Source organism: Centroberyx affinis, unplaced genomic scaffold (assembly GCF_046629955.1).
Source record: "Centroberyx affinis isolate AG114_WGS23_722 - 3 ecotype Tasmania unplaced genomic scaffold, CSIRO-AGI_Caff_v1 ptg003969l_1, whole genome shotgun sequence".
Lineage (NCBI taxonomy): Eukaryota > Metazoa > Chordata > Actinopteri > Beryciformes > Berycidae > Centroberyx > Centroberyx affinis.
This window is the reverse complement of record NW_027281790.1, coordinates 416,672-427,883: the sequence shown is the minus strand read 5'-3', so window position 1 is coordinate 427,883 and position 11,212 is coordinate 416,672. Positions and strand designations below refer to the sequence as shown.

The 11,212-nt window shown below is 43.5% G+C and overlaps 1 protein-coding gene across 1 annotated transcript; it reads left to right on the top strand.

Annotated features, from left to right (window-relative positions):
• Nucleotides 1–411: 411 nt before the first annotated feature.
• LOC139663267 (homeodomain-interacting protein kinase 1-like) lies at nucleotides 412–10,287 on the top strand. The gene is made up of 15 exons (XM_071541895.1): nucleotides 412–779; nucleotides 925–1,048; nucleotides 2,095–2,214; nucleotides 2,329–2,415; nucleotides 2,752–2,933; nucleotides 3,245–3,395; nucleotides 3,555–3,801; nucleotides 4,065–4,183; nucleotides 4,936–5,073; nucleotides 6,499–6,650; nucleotides 6,841–6,993; nucleotides 7,158–7,328; nucleotides 7,421–7,614; nucleotides 8,057–8,187; nucleotides 8,506–10,287. Exons 1-15 carry the CDS (start codon nucleotides 511–513, stop codon nucleotides 8,926–8,928), a joined length of 2,661 nt encoding a protein of 886 aa, XP_071397996.1. The 5' UTR covers nucleotides 412–510; the 3' UTR covers nucleotides 8,929–10,287.
• The last annotated feature ends 925 nt before the right edge of the window (nucleotides 10,288–11,212 follow it).

The following is an 11,212-nucleotide window of genomic DNA, read 5'->3' as shown; positions in this document are numbered from 1 at the left end:
TTCTCATTAATTACAGATCTTTACATCTTTACTTTACTGTTGAAACAGGATGTTGGGGCAGGACATAATGCAGTGAAGGATCATTCAAAAGTCTGAATCAATGGAATATGAGTCAGGGAGATAAAGGCAATTTTATTTGATAGGAGTGGTGCGGAGTGGCGGGATTGTTAAAAAATCTGATGGTTGTATTGGTTAGAAATTTATATTTATGCCTGCAGCATGAGGTCACCATGAAAGATGCTGTGTTTTCCAGGAAGTAAATGTAAATGGGAGTCCATTTCATGGGGATTTTAAAAAGTATATGGGAGGGATAGCTGATGTTGTCTACATTATTCATGAGAAAGAATAACAAAGCCTGACCTTATAATGTATTTATATCTGCCATCTTCTCTTTCCTCCCCGCAGGTGAGCATCCTTAGCAGGCTGAGCACGGAGAACGCCGACGAATTCAACTTTGTCCGGTCATACGAGTGTTTCCAGCACAAGAACCACACGTGCCTTGTGTTCGAGATGCTGGAGCAGAACCTTTACGACTTCCTGAAGCACAGCAAGTTCAGCCCCCTGCTGCTCAAGTCCATACGGCCCGTTCTGCAGCAGGTCGCCACGGCGCTGATGAAGCTGAAGAGCCTGGGGCTGATCCACGCCGACCTGAAGCCCGAGAACATCATGCTGGTGGACCCTCTGAGGCAGCCGTACAGGGTGAAAGTCATTGATTTCGGCTCGGCCAGCCACGTGTCCAAGGCGGTTTGCTCCACCTATCTGCAGTCTCGCTACTACAGGTGAGTGTGATGAAAGCCGTTTTGCCACTGGGATGTTGCTGGACTAGTCTTGACTCATATTAGCCTAGGCTGTACAGTAGAAGCTTGTATTTCTGTAGTTAACTTGCTGTGATCTCGACATTGGTCCAATCCGATGTGTTTGCAGAGCGCCAGAGATCATCCTGGGCCTTCCCTTCTGTGAAGCTATCGACATGTGGTCTTTAGGATGCGTGATTGCTGAGCTGTTCTTGGGATGGCCCCTCTATCCTGGTGCCTCAGAGTATGATCAGGTCAGCTGCACCACTATCTCACATTCATATAGTGAGACGAGGATGGCATCCACCGTTTACATTCATTTGCACTAGATATGGCAACGTGTAATTGTTGTTTAGTAGCAATAAGGCTTCATATACTCTTAAAGCTTTTTAAACATTTGTTTTGGTGTCTTTGCATCTTCCCAGTGATTGTACACATTCACAAGGTGTGAAAATCATAAATGGGTGATGCAGTGTTGTAGAGCTGCAACGATTAATCGATTAATCGATTAGTTGTCAACTATTAAATTAATCGCCAACTGTTTTGATAATCGATTGATCGGTTTGAGTAATTTTTTAAGAAAAATAAGTCAAAGTTCTCTGATTCCAGCTTCTTAAATGTGAATATTTTCTGGTTTCTTTACTCCTCTATGACAGTAAACTAAATATCTTTGGGTTGTGGACAAAACAAGACATTTGAGGACATCATCTTGGGCTTTGGGAAACACTGATCCACATTTTTCACCATTTTCTGACATTTTATAGACCAAACAACTAATCGATTCATCGAGAAAATAATCGACAGATTAATCGACAATGAAAATAATCGTTAGTTGCAGCCCTACAGTGTTGCAATGTTCACAATAATGTTGGTAACAGTGCAGCCATAGCAACATTGTCAATGAGGCAGACATGAGCTGAATGTAATTTAAATAATTTTCCTCACTGCTTACTAATTTGAATACAGTGATTTGACTGTATAGCTGAATTAATGAAACCTGCCGGATTCCTTTAATTTCACAGAGACAAGTTTTGTATTTTTATCATGCAGTATTAGAGAGTCTACGTGATGTGATAAGAATAACAACCTGGCTACAAAACCCTATAAACGTGGTCAAAATCAGACCCTAGGTGGTTGAAAGTGAAATGTTGTCACAACCACTAGAAGTATGGATTTCACTGTTACGAGAAGCTTTCAAAATGCTGTAAACTGCTAGTGAACACAACGCCAAAGTCACAAGGCTTACATTTGTCTACCAGGAACTGACAATTGATGTTGTGTTTGTCTTTGGCTCTGTTAGATTCGGTACATTTCCCAGACCCAGGGCCTTCCAGCAGAGTATTTGCTGAGTGCAGGAACCAAGACCAGCCGCTTTTTCAACAGAGGCCCCGACTCCAGCTACCCTCTCTGGAGACTCAAAGTAGGTGGCTCCGCAAGGATCAGCCAGCAAAATCAACACCGTTTCATTTCTGTAACATTCTGATTTAAGCCTAGATCTGAACCAAGGTCTTCCTGTATTTATTTTTTTCTGCAGACGCCTGCAGAGCATGAGGCAGAGATGGGGATTAAGTCAAAGGAGGCAAGAAAATACATCTTCAACTGTCTAGATGATATGATGCAGGTGAGGAGGTCACCATTCAATTTCAGATCAGATGCTGCGTTGGCTTCTAATAGGTAATATACAGTAGCTGTTGTTGCTGCTTGAGTTGATGTTTCCCCTTGCTCTTCGATCAACTCATTAGTATGTGAGCAGAAGATCAATAACAGTGGGTGTGTCCCAATATTTGCTCAGTGTCCTATGCTGCATGCTGATGTTTTAATGCACTGTGTAGTTTTATTATTGACAGAACATTGGCGTCTCTCTACCCTAAAAAGTTTTATGACTCCTTATGCAGCTGGACCATTCACACACTGCTAGAGACTGGATTATTTTTATTATCTTTTTGTCCGGTTGCAGGTGAATATGACGAGCCTGGAGGGAACTGACATCTTGGCAGAGAAGGCTGACCGGCGGGAGTTCATAGACCTGCTGAAGAAGATGCTGACGCTGGACGCGGACAAACGCATCACGCCCATGAAGACGCTCAACCACCCCTTCGTCACCATGACCCATCTGCTGCACTTCCCTCACAGCTCACAGTAAGCAGCTGAACACTGTTGATGCTCAACTATAGAGGCTTTTCAGTGTGAGGTGCAGCATTTTGGTTTAGTCTGCAAGCACAGTATTTAGGGCTGCGTCTAACAGATATCGATTAATCTATTGATTATTTTTTTGATTCATCGATGGTTAATCGACTAATCATTTCAACACAAATGATGTTCTGTTGATTCTTAGTCATGATTAGTCATAATTCTTGATGCTAGCGCTTAGTATTACAGTTAATTTCCACCTGTGTTCCCGCCTTGCCCCATTATAACTATACGTTATACCCTTTGTTCTCCTTTCACAGTGTGAAGTCCTGCTTCCAAAATATGGATATATGCAAACGCAGATGCAGCGCCTTTGAGAACGGAAAGAATTTGTTTGCCAACAACAACACTCCAAGCACCGCCACCAACCTCACTGTAACCTTCAGTAGCCAACTAAACCAGCACAACCAGGTGAGAATGAGCTCTCCCACAAGCTTATCTCTGCCTCAGGGTCATTTTATTGTGTAACATTCGTCCTTTCTTGTTATCTTGTTTTCAGTTGTTACATTTTATATCAGAAGCTATCAACTCAAGCATATTTTGACTCATTATTCCAGGCATCAAACACAGTGTAGTCTGATGTCCCGCTGTCTGAATGTTTGTGTCTTCCAGATGGCCTCTACAGGCAGCCAGTCTCTGTCCCTGAGCAGTAACGTCCCGTTGTTGAACTACCAGCCTGGCCTCTACCAGCAGGCCACCATAAACATCCCCGGCCTGGCCCAGCAGAGCGTGCCCCTGCAGACCAGACCCACCCAGCTTTGCACCCAGACCGAGCCCTTCCAACAAACACTCATAGTTTGCCCACCCACCATCCAGGGTGAGTGTGCAAGGTCATGGTGTAGCGTTGCTTCAAAAAAAAGCTCTTTTTACACTCAGTTACCATTATTCAACCAGCAATGGCAGATTGGACAGCAAGAACTATAATAAAAATCACTTTATTTGCATAGTACTTTTAGAAAGCAATTATTGCCTTGGTTCAGCTAATATCAAAATTGCCAATTTCTGATACGTTAAACATTTCTCTGTGTATACCTTTGTATATTTGACACAATATAATCTGCCTCCATCTTTTCCTTCTAGGTCTCCAAACATCCAATAAGCACTCTGGTTACCCAGTGAGGATGGACAACTCGGTCCCCTTAGTCCCTCAGAACCAGTCCTCCCAGCCTCTACACATCCAGCCCGGCATGCTGGCACAGGTAGGACCCACTGCATGAGCACTCTCTGCAGTTATGCATGCGCATTTGAGTGTGTTCATGTGCTTGTTTGTATTTCCTGTCATACATGGAAAAAAATAATTTTGTCTGCTCCACACCCTCCATGTATTATGAAATTGAAACTATGACAAAAACTTGTAACACTTGTTCTGGTGGTATCGCTTGCTGGAAACGTTTGAATATCCTGTAGGGCCCGCTCCATGGGAAACGTAAGATGCACCACACCCAGGCATTAACCCCATGTTAACTGCCTCGCTCTCCCTTGGGATTCAGTAGACTGTGGAGCAGGAATGTTCCAAACGTCTCCTCTCAACTTGCACCTAGGGCTGGGCGATATTGACAAAATGAAATATCACAGTGTTTTATACTAAATACCTCGATATCAATAATGTGACGAGTATTCGTGCTTTCATAAGATATTTACACTCAAGAAAATTTTGAAAATTAGTAATGATCATTAGTAATCAGTAATAAGTAATAACTAATGTAAAGCTAATCATTGTTATTTTACTCAGCCAGAACAGGCTAATAAATTCAGAAAAGTGTATCACTTTACTGTAACACAGCCTTTACGACCAGGAAGAAGTAACAACCAAAATCCCAGACGATATCTAGTCTCACATCACAGTATCGATATTATACAATATATCGCCCAGCCCTACTTGCACCTACTGGTCTGGTTGTCTAACACCTCCACTCCCTCCGTCCCTCCCTCCCTTCACACCTCCTCCCAGGCCTCCTTCAACCCCCTGATTGTAGCCAGCCTGTACGCCCCAGTGGCGGGAATGCCGCCCTTAGGCTCGGTCCCTCTGGCACTGGGCTGCGGGGGTGGAAGCCCCGGCGGCTTACTGGATCAGAATGCCTCCATGCTGGTAAAGCACCATCATGACGACTGCTTCCGCCAGTTAAATTTTTTTCCCTTCCTCTTCCTTCCCTCTGTCCTTCCTCCTCCCATATACTGTATATTTCAGGGGTGTGCAGCAGAGCATGGGACGCATGTGCAACTCACCAGTTGGTTTGCGCTTTTGCTTGGAGCTTCTTGTGTCTCCTGTTTTTCTCTGTGTCCAAAGAAGAGTGTTTACATGTAGGCTCTTGAAGAGTAACGAGAAGATCTAAAACATATCCTGTAGTCATACTGTATCATTAGGGATGGGACAATATATCGAAATTCAGTATATATATACACTGTATATACATGTATATATATATATATATATATATACTGTATATGTGTGTATATATATATCGCAATACAAAAATGTGACAATACGTATCGTGGGGCAGAAAAATCAATCTTGATATTCGCTACATTTTACTCTGCTGTAGTAATCACAAATGAGATAGCTTGGAGATTTGTTTTGTTGCAATCTCAAAATACTTCTCAGAGTCTCAAGAAATTCTCAGAAAAAGGCAATGATTAGATTATAATGTTGAACTCACTAGTTAATGGCCTCCAATCTTATGCAGCCATTTGTATTAGATTCCTACATTTTTAAAGCTTTGGAAGCCTCTTCTGCCATTATTTACTTTAGCTGAAAAAAAAAATGCAGTACAGAAAGTGTCACCAATTGTCATTGCAGCAGAGAGACCAGCTTTGTCACCTTCTTCCCTGTCCCTATCTCAAACTAATAGACTCCTTTCAGTTTCAGGTTGGCTGACTTGTAACTGGACTCTGTTCTTCAGGGCTGAGGAGTCCACAGCATGTCTGTTGGGCATCGCAGGCTTGAGAACCTGAATGAAGTGTTTTGTTCTGCCTTTCCGAGGGCCTTGGCCTCGTGACTCGGCCTGTCTACTGCCCTTTTTCATTCACTTTAGCACTTTTCCTCCGCAACAGTACTAATGCACTTCTCTCTGCACAGGAATAGGTTTGGAACCAAGACCCAGGTGGTGGCCATGCGGCATCATCAGAGTTTTGTTCAGCCTATTAATGTGTCAGTGCTTCGTTCATTCTAATGTGAAATCTAATAGACAAATGTACATGCAGCTGTGTACATGGTGCATTTTATTCCTTTTTGGGGGGCATGCTGGATGTCTTCTGGTTTTCATGTATGACAGAGGTAGACAGTGAACCTTTGTGTATGTATAAATACTGCATGAGCTCATCGTGCCTTTTCTTTCAACATGGTTCTCTAAGAAACTATCTCCAACTTGTGTTCTGCCATCATCGGTGTGATCACGACTTACACTGCAGTTTTTGTTTTTTACAGCGTCACTACTGAAGTTTAACTTAGAAGTTTGGTAAATCGAACATTTAGTGACATCTAGTCTTTGCAATGTTTTTTCGTGTGTGCGTACAGCAGGGCTGGCCAGCAGGCACCCAGCAGATCCTCATCCCTTCCACATGGCAGCAGATGCCGGGCATGGCCATCCACAACCCTGGGCAGACTGTGGTTCCCGACTCACCCATGGGAGCCCCCATCTCCGACAGCCAACAGACTTCCAACTGGAGGTGAGTTCTTCTTGTTGGTGCTCAGTGTCCTCATGCTGCTTCTAAAAGCACTAATATCAAAATGTAACAGGGAGTTGAATATACATGTGGTCCAATCAGGAATACAGCACTGACACTTCAGATAATGTTACTAACCTGTTGATGCAGTTCAGGGGAAATAAGTACAAAGTGTCGTTTTTCCCTTTCCTAGGGGTCGTCATGGCAGCCAGTACGATGGCCTCAGCCAGCAGGACTCTGGTGTGGGCCGTCACGCCTCCTCCCAAAGCCACAACTCAGGAACAGCTCACTCTAGATCCCAACCGGGCAAGAGGTCCAAGGCTCGACATGCTGACAGTAGAGCCAGGTACCATGTCAGCTTCCATACATACTTCTCATGAAAAGCTAATCTCAAAGTGTTACAGATGCAGGTAAAACACAACAGGAAACAAAATGAAGAAGTGGCAGGCTAATTCTGTTAGCTTCCTATCACACTATCAAGCGCTCATGCCTCTCGTTCTTCCCCTCTAGGCCTGTGTCATCGCTGCAGTCGGCCGCCACTGTGGTCCACAACTCTCCCACCTTGGCCGGTGACCAGTCTCAGCCGATCGTCATCTCTGACACCCCCAGTCCGGCGGTCAGCATCATCACCATCCACAGCGACTCGGAGGACGAAGACGACAGGAAGTTCCCGGCTGCCTGGTGAGCTCATTTCCTCTCTGGACTTTTATTCAGCCCAGAAGACGACTAGAAACTCAACCCAACTCTTCCCTTTTTCACCTCTTCCCTGGCAGCTCTGGAACGAGCCAGCGGACCAATGTGATTAGCTGCGTGACGGTGCACGACTCGCACGACTCGGACTCTTCCACCAGCAGCCCCCTGAGCCCCAAGGCCAGCTCACAGCCCACCAAGTCTCTGGCCATCATTATGCCCTCTGTGAAGAGCCAGCCTGGGGAGAGCACAGCCCACAAAGCCCCTGCAGCACCAGGTCTAGTTTGAAACTTAGATCTACATTTAATTGGATCCATTTGGAAGAGATGAATAGTGCTCACTATCATTTGAGTGTAACATTGGCAAAGGAGAAGCTCTAAGAATCTTATCCATCCATCAGTATTATTAATGACCTACAAATCTCCATATATTGAATTTCTTTTAGATAAATGGCTTTTGTTACATCAAACCAAACCAAGGCGGATCCATTATAATTTGCCATTATGATACTGCGCCTCAAGGACACGCCGCCCATAACGATAGGTGCACTAATAATAGGCTCAGTGCCTAAATTGACAAGGAAAAGCTTTTAACTGAAATGCCGCTGACCCATTCTCCATCCTTCACTTCACCTCCAACAGCTGTGATCTGTACTTGTCCTACTGACGTACTTTTTCATGCTGACTTTCATGCTATTCTGTGTGTTTGTGCAATGGTAGATCAAGCTACAAGTGGCTCTGGAAAGTCCAAGAAGGGGTCGGCTCAGCAGTCCAGTCGGTCAGGAGACTCCAGCACTGATCGCCATCAGCGGGCTGCATCCAGCAGATCTCAGCCTCTTAACCTGAGCCAGGTAACGGCTTTAGACGGTAGCTGGTATCTGCTCCCAGGACTGTTGGTGTACTTTTCAAAATGTTGTAAGAAGGTATCATTTAAACTAGGGCTGAAAGATATTGACAAAAAATCTAATTGCGATTATTTGACATTTCAGATTTAAACTTTAAAATTGTTTAAAGAAAGGTGATTTTGTTAAAATACCTTGTTTATTTGGAAATTGCAATAGTTCTTATTGCGATTTCGATTTTTTTGTTCGATTAATTGTTCAGCTCTAATTTAAGCCCATAATGAGTACATATGGCTTTAGCCAGGCTAATGTTCTCTGTTGTTTCAGGTACAACAGTCTGTGATGTCATCCTCACACGACCAAACAGGAAGCAGTAGCTCCCTGAGGCGGCAGCCCACATACCCGCCTCCCGTCTCGTCCCACTCATCTTACCGGCTCCACGAGACGTCTCTCTTCAGCTCCACCCCGAACCTGTATGCCTACCCGGCGTCCGCCGCCCTGGCCTCCGTGTCCCAGGCCGTGGACCAGATGCAGGGGGGCTCGTCCCGCCACGGCCGGGCCAGCGGGGCTTACTCTTCCCTGGGGCTGCTGCAGAAGAACAGCGGCCTGGCACTGGGCGGTCCTGCTCCGGGACAGTACAGCCACCACCACCACCAACAGCAGCAGCAGCAGCATCCACTGGGAGGACAAGCTTTCCACCGCTCCAGTGCTGCCTACCAGCGTAAACTCAACCAGTACCCCTACCTGTAAAGACAGGCGCTTGACTGAGACAGGAGTGCTAGAGGTTGGCGTCGTAGCCCTGCATGAAGACCAAATGGAGACCGAGACTAGAGAGGAGCACAAGCTCATCGCAGGCGACTGTGATGGGATTTGTTTTCAACGTGACTTTTACCTTAGTTCATCGCCCAGCCCTTGTTTTCAAAACATTCTGTGATTGTTTTTGTAAAAGAACAGATAACAAAATAATCACAGAATGTATTTACATTTTAATCATGGTCAGTTTTTTTGTTTTTTTTTTAAACAGTTTCAACTTTGGATTTTACTCATGTTGCATAAGTTAACAGTGACATAATTTGAGTTTTAATGTGTTAAGTCTTTGTGGTTTTGGAATCTACAGTATTTAATGAGAAATGTGTGTTGAGGAGGAACTTGATTCTTTAGCACTAACTGTTATGCTGCTCTCTATTATGGTGGAGTGGACATTTTGTATTATGAACTTAATATCAGAGTTATCAGAATAATTGTTTTATGTACTTCAGATTTAAAAGTTACATTCATACATACACACAACACACTCGCCTTACCTATTTAATATGTCAACACGATGTGAGATGGACGTAGGTGAATTTGTCGTACGTTTCATTTATGAATGTACTGTATGTATGTTAGTTGTACTATAGATACAAATGGAGAAAGTAATTGCTGTACTGTAGGCTGATGTGTCACTGTGTTCTGAAACATCTTCAGATGTCGCCACGTCAGTTCGGTGTATGAGCTGGCTATTGACTTGATTATATTTATATGTTTAGTATGTTGAACAAAACCGTACATTTCAATGCAGGTTGAGGTGTGGTTTTCAGAGGAGAATGTCACTTTCTGTTATTTTATTATTCTTAAGGTTGCATGTGTCTGACATGGAGTAGCATTCAAGAGAGGTTTGTAGACCACCAATGACACTCTTTAGCAGTGTTGCTGGGGGGGAAAAAATGGACGGTGCAATGTTTTGTCATTTTAATTTGTACAACAAACACTCTTCATAATAGTGGGAAAATGTAAAGGCTCTTGTCTTGTGAAGTGATGTTGTATGTGAAGTAAAGCGTGCACACTAAAAATCTGATTGGATATCTCACACTATTATGTAAAAGTAAAGCCATTTAGATTACATTTCAATTGTAATATTCACAGTAATACCTTTGAATTCACTTTGTGAATGATCAAATCTGACAACGGTGATTTATGAAAATATGAATTGATGTTCAGTATGTAACTGCTTCTAACAAAATCATTGGTTTGGTGAAATGATGGTTGTTCTTACAATCCTGCTGTGTTGTGAAGTGCTACATTACATAGAACACACAATGAACCTTAACTCGTATATACGCAATAAAATCTTCTCAAAACAGAACTTGGGAGTTATTTATGATTCAAAGAATCCCTAGAAATGAACCATTTACAGGATCTCATATGTATTTTTTATTTGCAATCAAATTTTGCATAGTACAGTGGAAACAATATGCTATACTGGATGAAAACTATGCATAATGAATCAGGCTGGTTATTCTTGATCCTCCTTGAAGAGATTGCCCCCCATGGACATCAGACTGAAAATATAGACCGGGATCTGCGGGGGAAAAGAAATCAAACATGAGGAAACTCATCATGTGTTACTAAGTAATAGAAAAACAAGGACAGGAAAGACAGCGTTTAGAATGATCTACACATACTGAGTTCTGTGTGCAGACCTAATCATAATTTTATACAAATGCACCATGTTCAGCTGCTCAAGAGTCGCCGATGCAGCCACAGGTTCATCCTCAGCGCCTTTGTAGTTGTTGTACAGACTCTGGTACAGACTGAGAATGGACATCTTGATCCTGCCCAGCTCCAATGAGGCATCTGCAGTTGTGTTCTCAATGCCCCTATCAACACAGAAATCGCCATGCTTTGATCAGCTGGGTTTTAATACCAACAGAATATTAATGGGTGAAATTGGATAGGCACAACATTCCTAAGAACTTTTCAGCTACTGTTGAGGACAGTGAAACAACTAAGATAGATACTGGAAGTAACTCTGAGTATTTGATTCACGTAAAATGGCAGATAATCTTTCGACCAAGTTGCCTTTGGGAAACTCAGTGATCACGGTGCATCACATCTCTCCCACCAAGATAATCTTCTTGGCGCGGCACTGGTCCATTTGGCGTTGCAGTTTGGTTAGTGTGTTATTCCGGCTCAGAAGGATGTCATTGCAGTGTTGATCATAGCGGGCCATTTGGACATTGATGTTTGCAATGCTCTCCAGGGTCTGCTGATT